The 25,660-nt window shown below is 40.1% G+C and overlaps 1 protein-coding gene across 2 annotated transcripts in view; it reads right to left on the bottom strand.

Annotated features, from left to right (window-relative positions):
- Positions 1 to 2,917: 2,917 nt before the first annotated feature.
- Positions 2,918 to 25,660, bottom strand: part of glceb (glucuronic acid epimerase b) — a 61,655-nt gene continuing 38,912 nt past the window's right edge. For both annotated transcript variants that reach the window (XM_078273189.1, XM_078273105.1), the window contains 4 exons: positions 25,022 to 25,551; positions 14,801 to 15,046; positions 8,279 to 8,571; positions 2,918 to 7,754 (listed from right to left, as the gene is read on the bottom strand). In XM_078273189.1, coding sequence (XP_078129315.1) covers positions 7,023 to 7,754; positions 8,279 to 8,571; positions 14,801 to 15,046; positions 25,022 to 25,538 — 1,788 coding nt within the window. In that variant the 5' untranslated portion in view covers positions 25,539 to 25,551 and the 3' untranslated portion in view covers positions 2,918 to 7,022. The remainder of the gene's footprint in view (positions 7,755 to 8,278; positions 8,572 to 14,800; positions 15,047 to 25,021; positions 25,552 to 25,660) is intronic.

Below are 25,660 nucleotides of genomic sequence, written 5' to 3'. Positions count from 1 at the left end.
GAGAGTTATAGATAAGATTGATACCACTCTCATATGTGTTCCTTAAATTAAAAAAGCTACAGTCAACAGCTGGTTAGCTTAGCACAAAGACTTTAAACAGGGGAAAACTGTTAAGCAAGCTCTGTTCAAATGTGACAAAATCCACCTACCAGCATATCTAAAAGCTCACTAGTGGACACTTTATATTTTGTTTGTTTAATCCATTAAAAAAACAAGGGTCGACAATTCATGGCAACCAGCAACCAGTGGAGATTCCAGGAAGTTACCACTCAGAGCCAAGACATCCACTGGTGAGATATAATGTGTTAAATAGTGAGTGATTAGAGGTGATGGTAGGTGGATTTTATTTTTAAATCTTTAGACAGAGCTTGGCTAGCTGTTTCGCCCTGCTTCCAGTTTTTGTGCTACACCAAGCTAAGCCAAGTGGCAAAAAAAGAAGCTAATTAGCTGTACACTCATTATTTGTTTCATGGACAGATATGAAATGGTATATTCATTTTCTCATCTCTAACTTACTGCCAGAAAGCAACAACAGCAACAACAAAAAAAATCTAACTTTTGCTTTAAGATGAAAACTTTGGAAGAACGTCCCTCAAAAGCCTGCTGGGACGTTAATTGTCAAAATGCAGGTGTATTGCTTCGGTTTTCTTTTCACTGGATGCTTTCACATCCCGTTTTCTCTTTTCCCACCTCGTCTGAGACCACCAAACAACACACAAACAAATTCAATAATGCAGGGTTCAACGGAGTGGTAATTTTATCAAGTAAGGGTAAATTTATGGACACCATAAAGCCTGTGGCCTCCGGACGCTGGAGTACTAAGGATTCACTGTAATGTTATCACAGCCATCTCAAAGGCATCTGAATGGCAGCAGAAGAGGCCTGCACAGAGCCCATGAAGAGGCTGAGCTTATCGGGTTTATGTGGAGCTAATTACAGGACTGGGAGACAGACTCACTGTCAGGAGGGACGGTAATGTCATCAGCCTCGAGGAAAGAAGAGGAATGAGATGTGTGAGGCAAAGTCTGTGGCTGCGAGGGATAAATTGTGGCTGGATTGTATAAATGCCAGAAGGTAATGAAAAATGCAAGCGGTTGGCAGGACATACAGTCCTTCTCAGGTGTCTGCGCTTCTCTCTGGATCAGAATATCCTAATTAGGATAAATTATTAATCAGGATTGTTTTTCTTCTGAGCAGTTTCACAGAGATGACGTTCAGTATGAGCACACTGTTTCTCTACTGCAGGCACAGCTGCCTAACAATGGACATTATTGTAGGTAGAACACAACCTGAAATACACAAATATCTGGAAAGAATCATCAGAATAAATAGCTAACTGGTTAAAATCAACCTTCTCTTTAAAATTTAGAATTACCAATAAATGAAATTCTGGAGATAAGGTACATGAAAGGCGGTGGAGTTAATGATCCTATCCTATATCCTAATGATATTAAATAATATAGAAAGCTTTGTCATTACACTTGAGAATAAAAGATGTAATGTTATGGCTGTTAAGCTGACAAACTAAATAATTAAATTGATGATTAATCAAATCAATAAGTTGGTCATACCACTAACTGTATTTACTTCAATAAAGCTGAGATTAAAAATACATAAATAAAAAGGGAATTAATTAATATTCATGTATGTTTGGTAATGCCTTTGTTGCCATTGTTTCTTGCTTTCATTGAAACATGAACTATATATAGATAGATGGATAGATATTCAAGAAATCACGTAATGTAAACAATTTGAAATGTTGTAGTCTCTTGCAATAAACTATCTACATCTGTCCAGACTCACTATTTATAAAAAGGTATTAAGTGCATTTTTGGGTGAAAGGTTGATGCTTTACACACATCTTCAACCTGGCAGCAGAGAAGATCTATGCAATCACCACAGTTTCAGGATTAGTGTCACCAATTTAGTCCATTTATAATTACCATAGGAATTCTTGAGTTATGGCCAAAATTGCATTTTGTGAGATGACATTGACCTTCGTCTGGCTCACCGGATGTACAGTGCTGGGATAAAGCCTGACAGCCGGCACATTGTCGCTCCACTTCCGCTAACTAATTTGCAAGGGCACCGTCGCTGCATCCGGGGCTTAGCGCCGCCCAGGACGGTTGTGATTTAAAGCAATGCAAACAATCCAGAGTGTCCCCCCCCGCCGCCATCCTAGGATAGATAAGCAGTGTAGCCAGACCATACTCCAGCGCTGACACAGCTCAGGAGATAGGTCTGGCGTTGTGAGACTAGAGGGACCTTGATGTTTGACCACCAGATCTAATCAGCTGAACCCAAGTGGACGTTTGTGCCAAAATTGAAGAGATTTCCTCCAGGGGTTCCTGTACAGAATACCCGAAACATAATGCCTCCGGCCAACTAACGATTATTTACGTATCAATTAATCTGATGTGTATTTTCTCTTTTAATCTATTAATTGTTTAATCTATAAAATAGTGAAAAATGGCCAAGATTTCCAATCTATTACTTGTTGCGTCCAACCAAGAGCCCAAAAACGACAAACAAAGATATTCAGTTTTTGATCACAAAAGACAAGACAAAAACAAGCTGGAAATCTTAACAATTGAGAACCAATACATAGGATAATAAAGCAGTGATAGATCTGTAGGGAGATCTTCATAGACCTTTTTCACGGCAGACATGTTGACATGTCATAGTAGGAAAAGCACAGGTGTATTCAAAACCATTAATGATGGCTGCATTCCACTTAGGAGAGGCCCTGGTGTTGTTCATGCTAACTCACTGAAATAGCTTACTGGGACACTTGATGGAACTGAGCCATCGTGAAGGTTATCAGCTTCAGCTGTGCTTTTCCTACTATGACAAGTCAAAAATGTCTGCTGTGAAAAAGGTCCATTAAACGTCACAGAGGAAGTGATTCGACCAGAAGTTTAAGAAAAATGCTTTTATTTTTTACACCTTTAAAAAGCACATTTTTAAAGCACTAAGATTTACTCTGTATATAAACACTGTATATCTTCATTGGACTAAAAAAATGGTAGCATTTGCACATTGTGCTTGAATTGCAAAGTCTGTAGATCCGCTCTGGGTCTCCTGTGGTGCTCATGACCCCAGTGAACATGTTATTGCATAAATCACATTTGACTTCAGGGGTCATTTGTTAAAGTCTTTAACGGATCGTGGAAAGACTGAAAAAAAAATAAACACTAAAATGAGGAAAAAGAAGCTCTCATACCGGTTACACAGTGAACAATGATAGCAGCTTTCCTAATGAAGGCGTTGCACATTGTCCTGAAAAGAAAAACAAAGCAATCTGAAAGAAATGCAACAAAAAAACGTGACAATAAACGGCAGTTGTGCTTTTGTCTATCTAGCAAAACATCTTACTCCTCTGCAAATTATTCCAATAAATGATGAATGATGCAAACACACACTCCAACAAAAGACAAAACTGCAGCTACGGGCTCATTTCCTTCTAAAACAGTAGCCGACTCAATGCTAATCTCTAGTTGCACACATCCCCTTTACGATAAGCAAGATTTACACATCTTAGTTTTGCTATAATCTATTCAACCTACATTTGAAAAACTAGCATTTCTCTAAAGGCAGTGTCTCTCTGTGACATCTCCAAGGAGACTTAACATCATTAAATGCTGAATGGAAAATCGGTTTGCACAAAAATAGACAAATTCAAATATACTTGAATCAATGACTTTGGTATAAACAAAATAAAGACAGTTATTAAACTTCCATTCCTGAATGTTCGTTTTAAACTAAATATTTCTACCTGTCGTGTCAAAATGGCAAAGAATGGAAGAAGGGTTCATGGGAGAAAGATACCACCAGGAAATGAAGAAAACAAGCATACAAAAAAATTTGCATTATCAAAACATGCACTCATACCGCTTCTCTGGGATATTTTATCTTTTTAACTTTAAAAACAGAACTTCAATAGAATGAATTGCATCTACATTACAACCTCTACTGTACAAAAAAAGATTTTGGGAAAAAAGTAAGTAAAAAAGAAAGTTGAAATTTTACGAGAAAAATGTATATTTCAAGAATAAAGTCATAATTTTACAAGACTAAAGTCATATTAAGATAAAGTGCTTCAAGAACAATATGCTGTATTTTATGATTAAACGGGATGGATTGTATTACAAGTGCATGTTGTAGCTTTTCCTGAACTAGTATCTGAACAATACAGTACATATGCACTATATATACACTGTATTGAACAGTTACCATTCTTCCTTGTTTTTCCTCTTAATATTGTGACTTTATTCTTGAATATTACAACTTTTCTTGAGATCTCGGATTATTTTCTTCCTAACAGTGGCCGTAATACTCCGTCGTAAATCCTTCCTTAGTTCTGAATGCACAAAGTTGAGTTACAGATGAAGCTGTGAGGTAGATGCACCCGGAGGAATTAATGAGTTTAAACGAAAGAATGACTTGTCTTGTATCCAACGTTACATTGGAAAGAATAAATGCTTCTTTGATTTTGTCTTATTAGCTCGCATCGCACTAAGACAATTTCAAGGCAGGGAAATTGTTTTTCATCTCAAAGTTTACATGAAAATGACCAAAGAAAATTCGGAGAATTCAACGCCTTGAAGAGAACAAACGGGCCTGATTCTCCTCCATTAATAATCTTTAAGGTAGATCGATGAATGCCTCATTGATGCTGAGGTTTCCACTTTGTTTTGTTGCGGAGAGTGCTGACTCATCCCTGACTAGCAACTGCACTGTGTGTGCAGGCTCTCCAGCCTATTAGCCGGGTGAATTGTTAGTGCAATGAGAGCATGCTGGGACCGACGGCCTCTTTATGCTCGTCAAGAATTGACCTCCACCTTCAGTACTCCCGGCATTGTCTATTTAAATGTTATAAACTGACGGGTTAGCGAGACGCAGCTGTGCTTCTGCTGCCCACGTCTTTCTCCCCGAATACACAACACATACATCTACCACCACCTACACTTGTTTCGTGCAATTATTATCTGGAAGTACATACCAATTACAGAGGAAGAGCTTTTCAGATGGGTTTCCAAAAAAGGTCATCAGCGGGGCATCTAAATGAATGAAATTAAATGTAACTAATGGCGCCCATTTACATCTGTAGGCAGAATAGTTACCTGCAAATATCTGAAGAGATGATTGACAATATTATCAGAGACGGCACATATTTGCAGCATAGTCTGCACACTGGGAATTAGGGCTGCACAATATACCGTTTTTTTTTTTATCATCATCGCGATATCAACTGGTGCAATAAACACACCGCGAAAGACACGGAAGACACTCAAGAGATTTTCTGTGTTAGTAGAATGAAAATATCATTGGACTGCACTTTAAAACGTAACTGTCTATTTTTTATTCAATTCAGTGTTCAATTTGTTCAATAAAAGAATAATTGCCTTTCATTTGTTTTAAATTCAACAAGCAATTTGTTGTATTTTAGCAGAATACTGAAAGCAGCAGAAAGGCAGAACTGAGTACAATTTAGTATCCGTTTATGTATCGCAAGTAATATCGTATTTCGCGTTATTCAACAAATTGTCTCATATCGCATATTTTCCCCATATCGTGCAGCCCTACTGGGAATACACTTTAAGACAACACACCCATGAAGAAGTTAAATATATCTGGCTCACTCAATCTAAATCCCAACTGTTTTCTAGCTTTTACCCAAAACAAAGCAAATGAGAAGAACAGAGCAACAGTGACAGTGACGCAGAACTGACGTTTGTAGCTGTGTTTTGCAGCGGCATATGAATTATTAAGTTTGTTTGTGAGGAACTAAGAACCTTTAGTGGGGTTAGAATGATAGCACACAGTTTGTCATCTTAAAACATCTCATAAAAAGGTAACAACAGCATTTCAGTGGCTTCAGCCCTGACGGATAATTAGGATAAATATTATTTATCTCAGGGAATGTACCATGTTGTGGCAGCATGCTACCTGCAGTCTTCCATGTGTCACCTGAAACACAATAGTCACATAACTAAATATGCAGTTATAGAGTCAGCTCTGACCAGATGTGGCTACACAACAGCTCAGCCAAACACAGTGGAATTGTGGGTAGGAACCAAGGAGACCTACTGGTAGCGGAGTGGTTTAACCATCTGAAATGAAATGTGTTTATTCCTCAGAGCTGATTTCAAGCAGCATGAGAGACACCTAATCCATGACTTAATATTTATATTAAAAGGAAAAAAATATTTAAAGGGGTTAAGCCCATTAAAGACATAACCACATTATCCCCACCAAAATTATTTGCAACTATTCATCTGTGTTTTAAGGGAATGAGATTCAGAAAAGAAGCTGCAAGTTTGGAAGCATAAAGTATTTGACTCTTCAGTGTTTCTGTAAAGGGATGATAGTGAAAAAATGTATCTCAACTAACAGCTTTGATATGGTGTTCTTACTTAAGGTTGTGGGATAAAAATAAAAAAAATAAAAAAAATGTTTGCAGTGGAGGAATAAATCCAAAATGTTTAACTAGTTCATATTAATAGGATAACTTGTTCTGGCAACATTCTCCTCCAAATAATTTATAATATATTCTGTTCTGGTTTTCTTTTTTAGTTAATTTTTGTTCAATAAACTTTGCATACTGGGATGAAATGGTAAACAAAAATAAAATTGGAGAAGAGACTTCTGTTGGATGTATCAAAGAATGTCGGAAATATGATTCAGCTTAAACAATTCAAGGAGCTTCATCTTTCTCTAACGCCATAAATCGTTACTTTAAAAACGCGCGCGGGCGCACACACACGCCGAAACTAGGTCTGTGCATAATTACAAACACTAGCTCAAGGAAACAAACAGGAGGGGAAAGCTACAGTCAGCGCTGCAGAAAATATAGACCCTGCAGCAGAGCACACAAGAAACTTTTAGTGTTGAGAGCTGCAGCTGAATAAACTCGTGCTTTAGATCACGATCACACACACACACTCTCACTCACTCACTCACTCACTCACACATCAGTTGTCATCATCTCAGCTCTATACTATATGTGGTTTACTGTTTGTCTAGTTGTGCTTGGCACGAATCCCTTTTAAGTAGTTTTTCCAGCGCTTGACCACATCCTTAAAGATGGGAGCGTTGTCTATGGATGCCAGCAGCTGCAGCTGGTTAATGTGCGTGGTGTGATAGTCCCAGCGTGCCAGGTTGGGCGCTGTGGTCACCATGAAGTGACGCAGGTCGTAGATGCTCCCAGACCCCGTGTCAAAGAGCGGAAGCATGGCCTTCAGCGACTCCATGCCGCGGCTGAACAGCTGCCCTGCCTCCCTGCCAAGCTTCTCCCCGGCTGTCTCAGTCAAGTCGTAGAGTCCCAGCAGGGAGTAGATGAAGCCGTTGAGGACAAAGGAGCTGGGTGTGGTGGGGTATTCTTCATACCAGTCGTATTTGTTCATGAACACAGCTTTGACCCCGTGCTGCGCTGAAGGCACCTTGTAGGGTCCTGTTGCCTTCAGCGCAGCGTCAAGGTACGCCTGGTCCTTGGTGAGGAGGTAGGCTCTCACCAGGGTGGACATGGCCTGGCCCTGAGCCATGGCTGAGTACCAGCCGGGCTCCAGAGGCCGGAAGCCTTCACCCAGTTTACGGGTGACCATGATGGGCCAGCCACCTCGCTCGTCCTGGTTGCGCATCAGCCAGTCGCTGGCGGCGAAGAAGGCGGCCATGTGGGCAGTGGTGGAGATAGTAACATTGTCAACAAAGCCACGCCCATGTAGGATTAATCGCACCACCCGTCTTGGCATGATCTGAGAAGGACCACAGATGCAGAGACAGACAAAATTATATTATGACTGGAATTAGGATTTGGCATACATTTTTTTTCTTAACATTGTTTGTCTTTTCTACATGGAATTATTTAGTGTCTATTAGTGAGATACACAAGTTCAATTTTACAAAAATCTACATACATTTTACAAAAATAAAAACTATGCTGCAATTTTTATCGTGCTATTAGTTTTGTTCATACCACCAACTGAAATGCAGCTTTAAGATGGGAAAATTATGATTAACTATGTACGGTGTAGGTTAGGGCTGCAACCAACGATTATTCCGAAACCCCAAAATATTCAGCAAATCTTCACATTTAAGAAGCTGAAACAAGGAAATGTTTGTCATTTTTGCTTGAAAAATTACTTTAACAATTAGTGAATTATCAACATAGTTGGTTGATAAACTAACTGTTGCAGCTCTAGCCCAGTTACATAGTTATTAGAACACAGGCGTTTCATCAAGAGGTACTTTCAGCACCAAGCGTTGGACATCAACCAACCTTCGTGGCCTTCACAGCCTTGGTGTTGGACAGCCCGACACCCTTCCTGAGGTCAGTGAGCAGGTCCCGGGTCAGAGTGCTCCAGACGTTTCGTGGCCCGACACCGTATGTGATTTCATGGTCTTTGAAGGCGATAAGCTGCGTGCTGGTCACATAGTGGATGGTAAACGGCGGGCCCTTCTCCGTTGTTTCCAGAATCACAGACACGCTGCCGTTGGAAGCAAACTTGATGTCCAAACTGAGGATGAAGTCTTTGGAGTTACCCAGCTGGAGGGACACGCCTTCTGAGGACTCTGTGGTGGCGGGATGAGAACAGGGTGAGTGTTGTAAATGTGTATAATGAATCCAAAATTGAAGTAAAAAAAACAAGTTTCATAGCGTTACTTCAAGTGCATCCGGTCTGAAAAAAACATGACTAACCTCATTTGACAAACTTCTGACGAGTACTGGATGACACAGTGGACTATTTTTAACAGACTGACTGAAAGCCTGTTACAAATGTGTCTGTCTCCTTTAATGTGGTCTTTTTCCTCATGTTCCCAAGATTCACTCTGTAGTCACATTCTCAAATGATTTATAACAGTCATGACGTCTGCGGTCAAAACCTTAGGGTCTTGTATCGTTATTACCTGTGTGAAGTGCCTAGCTCTGTGTGTGTGTGTGTGTGTGTGTGTGTGAGTGTGAGTGTGAGCCTCAAACACACACAAAATTCTAATGGGATGTACAGTACAGATGTGTCAGTGCACACAGAGCCTAATTAAGAGGAGGACAGAAGGGAGGGAATAGAGGGAGGAAAAGAACAGAGTAGCAGGAAGAGAGTGAAAGAGGAAGTTGATGCACTGCAGCAACTTTTCCCTTTGCATCTCCACATCTCTTCCCTACAAAGCTCAAAGTTAGAAACCCAGATGCTATTCAGTTTCCACACAGCCACCGCTCCTCTTACATTATATCAACTCAGTGCCAGGCACTTTAGTTGCTGTTCTGAATTCATTTCAACCCCCTAAAACACTGGCAGCTTCTAACATGATCTCTCCTTTAGCCATGTAGCTCGGTCTGCACAAAACACCCTCAAGAAACCTTTTCTAATCAAGGCTTCCGAAAGAATGAAAAGAAGTTTAAGTGTCAAGAAGTGCCCTTAAAGCCAGCCCGAGACCAGAGAGAGTGAAAATGAGCCAATAGTGAGAAGACAATTGAGAATCAGATCTCACATGACATGAGCTGAGAAAGCAGAAGCAATCGAGGCCGCCCGAGACACAAAGACTGTCGATCAGGAAGGAGAATGGAGGAGAGAGCCAGTCTGGCAGGGGCCTCTGGATGACTATGGCTCTTTAATGCACTCATAAATCCATTACTTAAGGCAATGCAGAGAGTAAGTGGATTTGTACTCTGGCCCCGTGATAACTCTGGCATCAATAAAGGATGGGAAGGGAATATAGACGAGATTCCACCTCCTCTGCGCTGCTTTTCTCTCTGGCTGTTTAGCAATAAGGCAGGAGACAGAGATGACATGGAGCTACAAATATGTCAGCGTCAAAACAATGCATGTATACATGAGTGAGCATGACGAACACTTGAAAACACATGTTCAGTACGTGTTGTGAGGATACAAAGAATCCAAGCGACAACAGTCAATGCATGTTGATTATTCATCCACATTCACATTCGGTGAATAAATCAGGACATGCAGTGCTTATAAAAAGTATTCACACCTCGGGATGTTTTCATGTTTTTAGGGCTGCAAATAACTATTTTCATTATCAATTAATCAGCCAATTATTTTCTTAATTTATCTTTTTGCCCATGAAATGGTGCACAATATTCAAATTAGTTGCCAATTAATTTCCTGGCGATTGCCTAATTGATGGATCGTTTCAGATATACATGTTTATCTTACAATATTGAATGAAAGAAGATTTTACATTCTTGACACTGATGAACATAAAAAGTTTAAAGTTTTTAAAGTGATCTAAATTAATAGCAAATGTAAAATATAAAGATTTAGCACATTTGGCAGCATTTACAGCCTCAAGTCTGTGTGTATAGGATTTCCCGCATTCTTCTTTGCAAAACTGCTCGAGCTCCGTCAGGTTGCATGGAGACCATGAGTGAAGTCCAGCTACAAATAATCGATTGGATTGAGATCTGGACTCGGACACTGACTTGGCCAATAGAGGTCTGTTTTCACTTTGACATAAAAGTTATATTCCTGAAAATTTTAATGAAACCAAATCCCATGTTTTCATTTCCTGCCTAAACACCAGCGATTCACAGGAAAATGATCTATGCCAGAATCCAGTGGTACTGTTTTTGGATATCAGCCTCTCTGTTTACCGTTCATTCTCCTACAGCGGCTTCAGAGCCAGCATTATCTACTGCTGCTGCTTCACATACAGTACATGGTGGCTTTTATTGTGAAGCATTCACAGGAAATGCAATATATCTGTCACCGGGATTAGCGGCGTCCACAGTCATTCATCAAAAATGCGTCTACAGAACAAGACTACTGTCATTTTCGACATTCGGTCATTTTTATTTTTTCAACAGAGTAATGGAACAGCTGCAATTATTACTCACTGACAGCTTCCTTAAAAAAAATACACCAGCAGTTGCTCTTCCGTTTGTCACAAAGGAGCTGCTCAAGGAGTGTTTCTGTTACCATGGTAACAACAGGTGTTGTCAAACCAACATGGACTGAAATCTTAACAATTACGACTTTAAAAAGGTCAAAAAAGAGACTTTAACTCCACTTAGATTCAATGTTGTGAGACAACAAAACAAAAACATTCAAGGTGGCTGGTGACAGATGTCACTCCACTGTATCTCCGTACACAGATCGCCTTGCTAATTCTGACGGGGGTTGTACAAACTGCATTTCTGAGCTATCAAACGACCACCAGGGGATTCGGAAAATAAAGGTGCTTAGTGGCGGAGAGTGTTCGTGCAGGAATGTGCCGTTGATGGATGGTAGATGGTAGGTTATTATCAGGGGACTGACGATTGATCCACTTGTCAGAGGATTCGAGAGGCTGTTCAACACCAGTGCCCTAGATACAGTAAGGAGGGAAAAAAGACCAAAACAGAGCGAAGGGAGTAGGAGGAGGAAGTGGAGGGAGGCAGAGACAGAAAGAGAAACTGACAGCAGAGGAGGACAAACGTCATTCATACAAAGTTTGAATGACAGAGCAGAATAAGGCGTTAAAATGGACAGAGCATAATATGACTGCAATGTTTTGGAAGGGCTGAGGGCTGATAAGTGGGTGGAAATGAGTGAAAAGAGGTGGAAAACTGACTGAAATCTGAGGGTATAGATGAGGAAGATTAATGGAGAATGAAGACTGCCGAGGGAGGGCTGAGAAGTGATGATGAAAACACGATGATGCCGAGGAAAGAGAGCTGATGACGGCGAGTTGATGCTCTAAGGCACGGTGAGCGAGGAGCAGAGAGAAAGAAAAGTGTAGAGCGGTGAAATGAAAAGAAATTGTTGATGATGAGAGGTTGAAAGCAGAAGAATTAGGAAGAGGGTGGAATTAGGAGAGGCAGCAGCTCAACAAAGGACAGAGACTGAGAGAGAGAGAGAGAGAGAGAGAGAGAGAGAGAGAGAGAGAGTGTGTGTGTGTGTCCTGGAAATATCAGCAGGAGATCAAAAGAGAATAAAGACAGCTCACAGTCAGCACTAAAATAAAAAATATTGGGTAACACTTACTTGAAGGTATCTACATAAGAGTGACATGACACTGTCATGACACATGAACCCGAACCCTAACCCTAACTTGTCATGACAAAAACCAAATGACACTTACTAAAAGAAGTGTTATGTCATAAACGTTTATGACTTGTTTATAATGTTCATGACATGTTCATGATAGTGTCATGTCACTCTTATGTAGATACCTTCAAGTCAAGTGTAACCCATCTATTGAATATTCTGACTTAATCCCAAACCCAAAAATAACTGCCAACTATCTTGTGGCCTTGGTGGTCATTTAACAGCTTTAAAACTAGGCCAGATTTCCAATCTCTATTACAATAAAAACAGTCAGATTGTATTCATAGTTTAGATTATTAGACCACTCAGAGATATTCACAATCAAAAAACACAATCTCGACATCGGACTGAACATATTTAAGGAAAATATCTGATTGCAATTTTTCTGACCAATATTGCCCTTTCAATTGAAACAATTTTTGAAGGAAGCTACAGGTCTGTAATCGTGGTCTACATAGTATTAAATAGATCACAAACATTATCAAACACTTATTGTTTCTACATTAATAGAAAATATTGCTATTGCTTGTTGTGGAGGTCCTCGGGGGTCCCTTTTTTCTAACTCTACTCAGTTAGAGAAAGAGCTTTCTATTGAAAAATTGACCAATTTACCACACATTAACATTTTTTATCAAAGATAAAGGAAGAGAAGCAAGAGCTTTAAAAGGAATAAGGTTAATAGTTTAACTAGGAGATTCCAACAAATCTGTTCACCAGCTGTCATTTAGCATTTCACACGACAACTGCCGATCTACCTGCAAACTAGGCTGAAATTTAAGTTAGGGGATCACCCAGATTGTTAATGTAGAAGAAAATTCATCACTCTGTTGCTCTTTTAACTACAGCAAAACGACAGCCTGCTCAGGCAGAGTGGGACGACTTCTTCCACAAAACCAGCTTTGGCAAAGCGTAAATCTATCGATACCAGCATGCAGAGAGTGAGCAGACAATATTAACCAGGCAACAGCCAAGACTTATTGATTGTTGTTTCACACATTCACAGAATTAACATTAATTGACAACAGCTGGGTAAAGATACAGGTATTATAGCTGGTGACGGTCACGGTCACCGGATTAAACTTTAATTCGCACTTGTGATTTGAAAACTTGCACTCTTTCAAATAATATATACACATACTGCTGCCCTGAATACAATTCTCTTTGGAGCACAATGAGAAGGACAATAGGAGTGAAGAGGGAGACAGTCTTTTCTTCATATTTTCTCTCTTTAGAGACACATTTTTAGATACATAAGGGAGAAGGCTGCACACAATAAACAACTATATAGTCTGAGCATCCTCAGTACCTTGATACAAAGCGAGTGAGGTGGATTCAATTAGAGTCCTTGGATAGTGCCATCCTTCAGTCAGTTTTATTACAATGGACCTATAAACTATGCACTGACAGAGAATTAAACAGATACATTATAATGTATAAGGTTTCTTACTGCAATGTTCAAATCTTACCAATTCCCGCAAAAAAAAAAAAAAAGTAAATGCCTGACACATCATAGACATTCATATCTTACGGTATAAACTCTTCTAATGTATTCTAAACTGAAAATGGGTTGATTAAAACATGTACACGGTTTGTTTAATATTACATTCTGATAATATTAATAACATTACAGATACATCACTTCTGTTAATGTTAAAGCTAATGATATCTGACTGATGATCACCAAATGGCACTGCTGAGTGCTCTCTCCACTGTAGCAGAGTGAGCTAACATTAGCTTCACACACTGACAGCACAAACAACTCTGAATCCTGGAAAACTTGACCCAGGGCTATAAGGTTAGTTTGCCTAAAATATAAATATGATTTATATAATATGCTCGTAGGAATAATCTGGTGATATTCTATATATGTTTTTGTCAAGAAATACCATAAAAAGACCAACACTGAACCTGATTCTACACTATGTAGCCAAATCTTGATCTACCTTATTTCTCTATGCCATAGACTTCCACTGTTGTCCACAAACAACGAAAACCACATCAATGTTGCCCTGGGTGACATGCATATTCATGACAATGAACATGTTGTTGGTTTTAGACTCAATCTAACATACGCTGTCCTGCTGCTGTGTGAGAAACAAATGCACCATTTACCTTTTTGTAAAGTAAATATGTCACATCATATCATATACTGTGTTTCTGAACAGCAAAAAAGGCAAAAGTTAACTACCTTTCACTAAAGCTCATATGGCACGTACAATGGTTTGCAAAGAGCACACTAACCTAACAGCCTTGAGATTTATTTCTGTCCTTTGACCAACAAACTGAATTAAGGTTAATTGGCTCCAGCTGATAAAATGTGGACAGTTATCATTTCAACCACTAATATTCATGCTCTGTAAAAAAAAAAAAAAAGAAGAAAAAAAAGGGAGTCTTTCGTGAAAATAATTTTGAGTAAATGTGTTTCTGTCTGTAGCATCAGCGGGAAGTTTTACAATGCATTTGGACAGCATAAATGTGACAATGTCTGACTCAGTGAAGAAAATACGATGATGTGTGTGATGCCGCATTTGCTGGTTCTCTAATCATCATATATTTTCAGGAATCGGTCATTATGTGGTGGGTCCACTGTCAACTAACGCAGTGTGCCAGTATTCTCGTGCTGTGGCGGTGACTCACCGCAGACCATCATCCTGTCCTGAGGATGTAGTTGCATATCGAGCCTCCAAAAGCAACAGCTAACAGGAGATTTTGCTCTTTGCCCGGAGGCCATCTGGGCTCACGGAAAGCTTACATACCTGGAGCACTGAACTGACGCACGGAGGTAGCTCGGGTCTTGTCGAGGACACGGCTGAGGACGCAACCTTTCGGCACACTCCAGGGCGCTGTGCTGGCCCGGCTGTCTCGGTCCTCGGCTGTATCGTAGACCTCCACGTGGGGAGGGCGCTCCGTCAGGTTTTTGCTGTAGTGGCTTAAGCCATACTGAGCAATCTGGATGGCGTAGAAGTAGCCCTGAGGCCCCCACTGAGTGGACAGAGGCACGCCTGGGTGGAAAAGAGGAATGTAGAGAAAGAGGATAAGGACAATGGTGTTAAGTGAATGGAGACAATAACCTCCTTATAGGCAAGAGCCCATAGACGAAGCTTCTGTGGTTGGTTGTCTTTTTATGGTTGTTACTTTTATAGTGTCTTGAAATTTGTGTATCTTGTTTTAAGCTCTTTGCAGTCTATTTCAAGCAAACGTTCTTTTTTTTCTTTTTTTTTTAAGATGGCAGTGGTCATAACAGCTTATTGTTTTTGCAGTGTCACATTGAGTTCATAACCACCAGTCATATCAATTAGAATTTGATAGAACCAGTCAAGCTGCAGTTTATAAACATGTCTGTCCAGACTCATATAATATATGTAGTGAAGACTTTGAAGCTATTTAATACATTTGGTGAAAGGTGGATGTTTCATACACATCTTCAACTGGCAGCACAGAAGATCTGTGCAATCACCACAGTTTCAGGACTAGTGTCACCAATTCAGTGTCGGACCGATCACAGTGAAGTTGACCTTTGGGATATAAAATGTCTTCACTTCCTCATTTTATTTTATTAGACATTTGTGCGAAATGTTGGCATAATTAGCATAGGAATTCTTGAGTTATGCTCAAAAAACATTTGTTTTGTGAGGTCACAGGAACCTTGACCTTTGAACTTTCAAAATCTCATCTGTGCATCCTTGAGTCCAAGGGGACGTCCGTGTCAAATTGCAAGACATTTCCTCCAGGGGGTCCTGAGATATCACGTTCAAAAGAATGGGACAGACATACCGACAACCTGAAAACATAATGCCTCTGGCCATTGCGGTCGTTGGAGCAGAGGCATAATAAAACTGGTCTTAAATTAATTTTTGATATTAAACATACACATTTTAGGACTTTCCAGTAATTGGATGAGACTGACTATGGCAATTACAAAGATTCTAATCTGGGTCTATTTTATAAACACAAACACAGAAGACAAAAAAAAAGAAGCAGAAAAAGATAAAAACTAAAAAAAAAAAACACACCACCAGCTATGGTAAATGATTGCACGGTCTGGTTAAATTCAAGCTAATCTACTGCATTTCACCGGAGGCGAGCTTCCCTGTTCACACAGCCAGAAATAGCTCAGGCAGGAGAATCACTCTGATTAACAGATAGTTCACTTAAAGACCTTGTGACAGAGAGATCACATGTGCAGCCCAAACCTCATCCTTCTGAGAAGACCATAATATACTCATGTTAGGGCTGGGTGATAACGTGCCTCCTTTCAAACTAATCACCACTGCATACAAAGCTGATCACTTATGTTGTACTTTCCTTATTGCCATTTGGGCCGTTTCCCCAATAGGATGCATCTTGCACAAAATATATTTGCTGTTCTGTAGTGATTTACTGATTTCATAGGTTGCTAAAATTGCACTTTTTTTACTGTATGATTAAAAGGGAGAAGATCTTGGATATTAAACAAGAGCTTATTCATTATTTTACCTACTACTGTTAAAAGCAAATACAGGCTAGTCTTTTTGCACTTGCTCGGTTTACTTTAAGTTTTTATTTTTGTATTCCTCCTGAAAGTGACTTTATTTTGTTGTTGGATTGATAGCCTACATCTGGCTTCAGGTTGCCCTATAAATTCATTGTACTTGAACAGTGCAGTGTTAAACAATTTTAATAAATAGAGATTTGAACCTTATTGACATATGTTTTGTGTAAATTGTTAGCAATGGGAAAATAATCGCTAATTGAAAAAAATTAATCGTTGGATTAGTAGACTAATCTAAAAAAAATAATCGCTAGATTAATCGTTTAAAAAATAATCGTTTTGGGACGTACAGCCCTACTGTATGTGCATTACTGTGAAGAGTTATTTCAGACAGACCAAATCCTTTCCACAAAAACAATCAACTTCTTCTAACTGTAGAGTAGCAGTCACACTGATGAGCAGAAGTAAAAGATTTTGCACATTTGCCAACTGCTTCCTGCAGTGTTTCGACTGCAGAGAGCCTATATGGACAGCCCATCAACATAGATTCACTCTAATCCACAAAGATTTTTCATGTTTGTATAGATTTATATTCCTTTCTGAAGTCAAAGTGACATAAAGATGAATATCAATAAGTAATAAGTATGTGGACAGTCCCTCCTCCCTGCACTCTTGTATCATGCCAGACAGAGCTGAAGTTGTGCTGCATGCATAGCCATTGCATGTGTTGGCCCATTTTAACTTTGGATCTGTTTTTTGTTTTTTTTTTTTATAAACAGAGACAACAAAGTGCTCAAATGTGTCCTCAAATAAATTACAAGTTATTACGGGCTATTGTTTGTCTATGTCAGGGAAAACCTATTATTTAATGTTCCCTGACATTGTCACTGAAAGTCCCTATGTGGATAGAGTGTTACTGGTGCAATACGCATGGTTGAAATCCTGTTAGCAACAATCACAAGGTAGCCTGCTTCATGGAAAACATATCTAAGTTATGTATCTGAAATATGCATTTTCACATTACTGGTGGGGCATTAATTTATGCCCCATTTTAATGTTAATTTTTAAAGGGACGCGTACACAGCATGGACCGATGCCACATATTACATTTAAACAGTAAAGTCATCACAAACACTTCTGATTGAGAAGTGATATATTTGATATATACACTCTCATACATTCCCACTCAAAAACACTCTCCAATCCCTTGCCTGACTTTTCTCCATGCTTGTCTTGTTACTGGCGTCTCCCTTGACAACTTAAGTCAAATGACTGTCAAAATCCTAACACTGTAACGCTGTGCTACTCACTGAATAGCACTAAGTAATCCATGTGGAATTGACTGTTAAGCCTCCACATATTTTCATGACTCCAGAGAGCAGACTTTTCTAAAAATCTGAAGGCTCTAAGCCTACTGAAGTTAATATAGCAGCAGAAGTGCTAGACCATCTTATTGTTATGCAAGCTTTTCTTTTCTTTTAACCTTTAGTTAGGTCAGCAAGACTAACATCTGGATGAAGGTTGGCAGACATTATAGCTCCATTAAACAATATTATTAAACTAAATGACTAATGTGTCATGTGAAAGGGTTGATTGTTGTGCTGAGAATTAAGACCCAACTAAGTCTTCAGAACTGTTTCTATAAGGTTTTTTGTAGTCTTTCTGCCAAAAACAGCTTAATGTAGCTTAACGTTTGCATTATGGCTGGGTGATCCAGCTAGGTACTTTATGAAACACTTTGGGGGAATAATACTATATTTATTTTGCTATATTGCATCTATTTAAATTAAATTAATTTGTGTTTTATAGTCATTGCAACCTAGCTGTAACCACAACAGTTGGCAACAGTGTCCTGGATTCAGAGACTATTCATCCCACTTCTGTCTTCACTAGAAAGCGCTGCATCCATCTTGGTCAGTAGGTTGACCATGTGCAGGTGTTGCGTTAAGAGAGATCGCATGTCATGTATGTGTTTGCACCGAGAGTGTAAGTGAGAGTATGTGTGTTTTATTAAGCACTTAAAAGGTTAGAAGATGTGTTTTAGGACTGTGTGCATGGGTTTGTGCAAATGTTTAGTTTGAAGATAAAGATGGTTCAAAGAAAAATGAGACACAAAAAACGCATAATTTAAGAGGGTGTTGTTAGAGAGGATTAACTACTTCCACTAATGGTAGTGCTCCGGCTGCTGGAGCTTCATTATTCTCAACTTTTGTTCTTTGTCTGATGGAGGCTGTACCGCAACAAAGAAAAGTAAGACCTCAATTTCGAATCCTCTGCTATAAAACCACAAGCCCTACAGGAGATGTGATATAGTAGAAGTAATGGCATATAAAAGTGCTGCGTTTTTATGACCCTTTCTAATAATAAAAACCTTGAGAGCATACTTTTGTATTCAGTGACTGGTTGTGAATTTCAGACTAATGTATCTGAAATGCTCTCAATTTAAAGTTTTTTCATCCCAATAGTATTACAGTTTAAAGAAGCGAGTGACTGCTTGAGATTGAGATATCAGTACATTCTGGGTTTGTGTCAAATGCCTCGACTCCTGACACAAGTTACATCCCAACAGAGTATGGGAGAGGCCAGAGTTATGTAAAAGGACCATCACGACATTTAATGAACATTGCTGAGGATTCTGTTAAATAACTTTACCATGGGTAGCAAGGTCTGTTGGGAGTGAAATGCTCCCATGACCTTGTTTAAGCCCTGTGGTAAATTGGACTGTGACAGGCTAATTAATGAACTGCTATTTTCACCTATAAAAATATGCTAAGTTCAGGAGAGGTGTGTATGCTTGGGCGTGTGGAGTGCTAAAAGACCTTTGGGCTTAATTAATGGACCTTGTTAAATTGTGTATGTGTGTGTGTATATATATATATATATATATATATATATATATATATATATATATATATAAATATATATATAGGAGTGTAGATGTGTTTTCTCTGTGTTGGACTAAAAGAAATGGTCTAGAGGAAATGAGAGGGTGAGAATAACTGGGCTCACCGCTCCTCAGCCCTGAGGTACTAACAGATTTGGCTAGATTCCAGTCTGACCTATTTCCTGCGATATACGTTCCCTGCTATATATGTTCCCTCCCTTACATATCGACTACTAATCGACCGAATGTGTTACCGGGCTTTCTGACCTGTCTCATAATTTGGCATTCTCTGCATCCATGCGAGTATTACAGCCTCTGAAAGAGTGTATAGCAGATTTACACAAATACTTCTTGCAGATTTTTGATATATATATAGATAGATAGATAGATAGATATATATACACACACACACACACACACACACACACACACACAGTATGTTTGTGTAATGAACAGAAAGGCAGGTAAATATCTAAAAGAGACTGTAGACCTCTCTTCATCTCTCCCTCTGCACTGTGGTTGGTGCTAGACTGAGAACTGAGCCCCTTAGCAAGTAGCTAATTAGCCAGCCGACTGTCCGGCCACTAAATTAGTAAGATGTAACAACTTAAGGTTTCATTCATATACTCAGTCAGTAGTCTCGCTTTGCCAGACCCTCCTCCAAAGCGTGCTGAAGGAGAGTCTGGCTACTCCACAAAGCATTCGGGGATGGGAGGATGGTTTAATGGCATTTCTTTAAACCAATCCGAATCATCAAGGTGGGGTGCTAAACTCCACACAGAGCTGCTAAAACTAATAGTCATGCGAGAAAACTCAGATTGGACAGATAGTCTAGCTAGCTGTCTCCATTTACCATGCAGTGATCTGAGGAGCAGTCAACAATAGTCCTCATAAATCCACTGTTTAAAATTCCAACACAAAGAAAGCGGAAGGAAACAGAAAATACATGCATCCGGCGGAATTTCCTGCAGCACCGGGGCAATCCCGGAAGTGGAACGCGAAGGATATAGACTAGCTAGTCAGGTACCTTGCTCCCCACTGCAGAGAGACTTCTTTGCCTAGAGAACGGATGACAGATGGACAATCTGGTTTGCCATCTCCCAGTGTCCGCTGTCATCTCGGCAGGGAGTGAAGCAGAGTTGGATCTGTGCTGCAGCTGGCTGATTTTTTGTTGTATGTATCATCAAGGTTTGTTTATCTGGTTTCCCTTTTTGAATGACAAATAGATTACAGCCACCTGCTGGCATGGAGAGTTATTTCGTTATGCAGGCGCATAATGTACATAGTGTAGGGCTGTTGGAACGAATACCGAAAGTCGAGTATAATTTGAATAGTAAAAGAAGCAATACTATTCGAATGCTGAAATTACTATTCGAATGTGAGTTTTTATAAATATGTTGGCTAACGATAGCTAATCTCCCTCTTCTTGCCTTGGCCCACCTGCATGTGTCACTCATGTCACGTCTTATAAAAATAAGTAAGCGGGAGTGAGAAACACAGGCATTGTGATATCTAAGCTAACGTTACGTACCGAGTAACGTTAGTACAGGGGGGAGTGACAGGCTGCGGCTGGAAATCGGAATGGAAATAGTTTTGACATGACTTTAAAATGGACATCCACCGAGCCAAAGTGCTTATGTTAACATTAGTTAGCTCGTTCTTGTTTCCTAACTGCGTTGCGAGTTATAGTAACGTTAGCTTAGCTGGGAGCTTCATGGAGAAAGCTAAAGTTTATGTTAGCTGCCCTACAGCTGTCAGAGTTAGCTTCAACTTCATATATTACCTTCTAATAGATGTATTCTCAGTAATATGACAATCTGCAAGAAACAGGTTGCTAATAAATCACTTAAATAATAGTGACAGCACAGTTTGGCTTAGTTATCAATGCCGATAGCATCGTTTGTCACTTAGTTTATGACAAATCGTTTCGGCTGTACTTTCAAACATGATGTTATTGTGCTAACCGAGCACCATTAGCCCTTACAACAGAGCAGCTTTAATACACTTGTTAGATAATGTTTCATTACAGAGTTCTGTTGATTTGTGTTTGTTGCTGTGTACTCGTGGTGGAAAATGAATGTAAACAAAGTTGCATGCAATGCGCCATGACGTAGGTCCCCTTCAAGGCCAGGCCTTTAGCCAGGCTTAGAGCCCTTTATTTAGAGAGTGTGGCCAACTAGGGAATCGAATGTTCTGAGCTATCCCGTTATGCGATTGGTTCCGAGGTGGTCACGTGTTTCGTGGACTCCATGTTGGATACCAACATTCATCTGATTCCCACTGACACAGTGCAGGGAATAGTGGAAAAATTTAATGAAATTATTTAAAAAATGACATAAATCACTGAAGAAATGCCCAACTGTTGCGCGTTTGGCTGCAATGAAAGACAGGGAAGCAGCAAAAGATTTCACAAGTCCCCCCGTGAACCAAAAAGGCGAAAAGTATGGGAGCTGTTCATTATTGTGGGAGGTAAATGTCAATTTCTCTCTTTAATATGATAACAAATTACATAGGACAGATATAGTAATACCATTGTTAATGTGTACCATGCTGTCAAAAATGTTCTAACACTGCTTAAGAAATTGAATGAAGTTTGAAGTTAGCCTTATGCTAGCGTTAGCTTTTTCGCTAGCACTCCATGTGCCTGACTCCATCTGCAGGTGGATCACTGACTTCCTGTCTGACAGGAAGCAGCATGTGAAGCTGGGGAAACACGTCTGCGACTCACAGACCATCAGCACCGGATCCCCTCAGGGCTGTGTTCTTTCCCCCCCTGCTCTTCTCCCTGTACACCAACAGCTGCACCTCCAGTCACCAGTCTGTCAAGCTTCTGAAGTTTGCGGACGACACCTCCCTCATCGGACTCATCCAGCTGACCACCTGGTGACCTGGTGCAAGCAAAACAATCTAGAGCTCAACGCTCTAAAGACAGTGGAGATGGTTGTGGACTTCAGGAAGAACCCAGCCCCACCTGCCCCCATCACCCTCTGTGGCTCCACAATTGACACTGTGGAGTCTTTCCGCTTCCTGGGAACTACCATCTCCCAGGACCTCAAGTGGGAGCTGAACATCAGCTCTCTCGTGAAGAAAGCACAACAGAGGATGTACTTCCTGCGGCGGCAGAAGAAATTCAACCTGCCAAAGACAATGATGGTGCACTTCTACACAGCCATCATTGAGTCCATCCTCACATCCTCCATCACCATCTGGTACGCTGCTAGCACTGCCAAGGACAAGGGCAGACTGCAGCGTGTCATTCGGTCAGCAGAGAAGGTGATTGGCTGCAATCTGCCGCCGCTTCAGGACCTATACGCCACCAGGACTCTGAAGCGTGCTGGAAAGATTGTGGCCGACCCCTCCCACCCCGGACACAAACTCTTTGAGCCACTCCCCTCTGGCAGGAGGCTGAGGTCCATCAGGACCAAAACCTCACGTCACATGAACAGCTTTTTCCCCTCCGCCACTATCCTTATTAACAAGGCCCAGAAACCACCCTGACTCTCCACCGTCATGCCACTGTTCTCTCTCTACTGTAATGCTCTTTGCTCTTTATTTTTTATTTATATCTTTATTTATTCTTTATTTTTAACTTAATACATACTGTGTAAATATACTTATACTTATATTGTTTGTACCTATACTTATATTGTTTAATATTCAATCTAAAGAATGTGTGACGTGCACCAACAACACCAAAACAAATTCCTTGTATGTGTTAAAAAACGTACTTGGCAATAAAACCCTTTCTGATTCTGATTCATGTACCTAAATGCTTGTGATCTTGTCATATGGCTTTTGGTCTCGACCGAGCCCAGTTGTCTTTATTATGTTCATAACAATATTGGAGGGAAAGTGAAACACAGCTTGAACGGGGATGTTGTTCGGCTTTTCACAAGTTTAGACAGCTAGCTAGCTAACGCTACGCCACCGTTTGCTAACGTTAGCACAACAGCGTTAGCTTAGCCTGCTAGGTAAATATTATGACTGCCTTCGGCGTTTCCACGTTGTCAACATAAGACCTGTGGCATTAGTGCACCTTTTGTACCATCAGCTTTGCTCCTCTGAGATGGGTGGGGTTTTGTTACGTTACACAGAAAGCTAACTGGCTATAGTTAGCCTGTACTATGCTAGCGGACATTAGAATGGTAAACACTGCTCAGAGACTTATTAGGCGACTGGTCACTCACTACATGGGCCTTTTTTAGAGGCCCATTTACGATATAGAAGGTAAATATACACTGGAATATTTCCGTAAGGGCCTTTTACATATTGACAAACATTGATAATAACATGTATATGCCCGTTTATGGTGAAAATAAGCGATTTATTTCAAGATAGCATATTCGCCCCGTAGGGTTACACTGTAGAGTCATCTGACGTTGGTATCCAATATGGCGCCCATGATTTGAGTTGGCCACACTCTCTAAATAAAAGGCTCTAGCCAGGCTAATGTTAGAAGTCCCTCTAGTGGACAGAACATGTAACAATAACCACATGCTTATAGTGGCATTGACAATGCATAAGCCTGAGTAGTGTAGTACATATTAATAACAGCTGCATTTGAGCATTTAATATTTAAATATTATTTGAATATTTAAAAAAAAAAAAAAAAAAAAAATTTGAATGGTATTATAGAGGAAGATTGACAGCTCTAACGTGGTGGTTGCCCGTAGTCGGCCTTCATTGCCACTAATTCTTTGCCGTGTGCCTGGTGTGTCAGGGCCTTAAGGACTGTGGCCAAATATCTACGACTCTTCTACTTCAGTCATTTTCACTGATAACACTGACATGTTTAAATTTGGAAGGAACGTTTTGGGGGACTTAAAACAAACCCCTACATTTTGAGTTTCTGGTGTGATGGTGTTTCTTTTTTTTTTTTTTTTTTACTGGTGGCTCTAGCTATCTGGCAATTAAAAGATTAATAATGAATATCTATTTTGTAATTTCAGGCAAGTATACAGGGTCACTTCTTCAAGTGAGTGGAGCATGGAACTATATTGATGACAATGTGGTTTGAACTAATAGCCTTTTAAAATGAGCTATTGATCCTTCCTGGTAATTATTTTAAAAGGAACCTTGAAGAGAAAACTACTTTGAGGATGGACTCAAAGTGTGAAGGAACAGGGAGGGATACACTCACTTAACAGACATCCAGCAGCAAGATATCTATACAAAGTGCTGACTGTGTCTAAGTGAAGAAAAGATACATTTTTAAATTGACTCCACACAAATCACATTTGATCGTGTTCAAGAAAGGCTAATAGCATTTGGGAATGGGTGGCAGAGATTGATTAGGTGGTTTTGAAATCTGATCTATCTTTTTAATCAAGTCTTGATTCACTTCCTCACAGATCAATTATGAGAATTTACGATGCAATACTTTGCTGGAATAAACCTCATTAAACAAATCATATATTTCTCTTTGACAAAGTGTTTATTAAACACCTAAAAAGAATCAAAGTTTAAAATCAAATACATATCAAACTATAATGTGAAATATACCTAATAAATGTGCTGCATGTTTGTCGTAAATTGACTGTGTATTTGCTGTTATTTTATGCTCCTGTATCTTGTGTTACTACAGGAAAAAATGCCTGCACACTGACACCCCCCTTCTCTTACCTTCCACTCCACTTATACACTTGACACGGTCGCGGACCTCCACATTGTATCCCTCAAATGACATGAAGACTCCATTGGGGTGGTAGGGCTCACGCTGTGCGTAAACCTTTGAATAGCTGTGCTGGAACTCAAACCGATCGTAGCCGTCGTACTGCACCACTTTGCCGTACACTTCAAAGTATTTTTCCATCCAGCTGAAGGGCAGGTATATCTCGCCGCCCTCCCGCCGGCCTTTGATTGTAGATTCATCATTGATCAGACAGTCGATTTCTTCATACTTGATTCCTGTGACAACCCCAACAACAGGCGGGGGCTCTGGAGGTTGTGGAGGGTGTTGCTGGCTGCTGATGCTAGCATCACCCACCTTGGGACTTGGAGCCACTAAGGCAGCACGGGGAAGGAAGCGTAGGGAGGTGTCACTGGAGCAGCGGTTCCACAGCAGCACAGTGATGAGTGTAAAGAGGGCACAGATAACGATGAGGGTCTTGTAGTTCACCCGAGCAGCCAGGCAGCGCATGGTCACAACTCGCCTGCATGACACACAAACACAAGAGTTCATTAGAAGCATGATGTATGATTGATCATTTGTTGAGAATCTACAACTCTCAACCCTGTGGCCTTGCAGCCTTATATATTTTT

The sequence above is a fragment of the Sander vitreus genome, chromosome 1, assembly GCF_031162955.1.
Source record: "Sander vitreus isolate 19-12246 chromosome 1, sanVit1, whole genome shotgun sequence".
NCBI classification, from domain to species: domain Eukaryota; kingdom Metazoa; phylum Chordata; class Actinopteri; order Perciformes; family Percidae; genus Sander; species Sander vitreus.
Note: the sequence above shows the minus strand (reverse complement) of the source record. Positions and strands in the feature narration are given on the sequence as shown.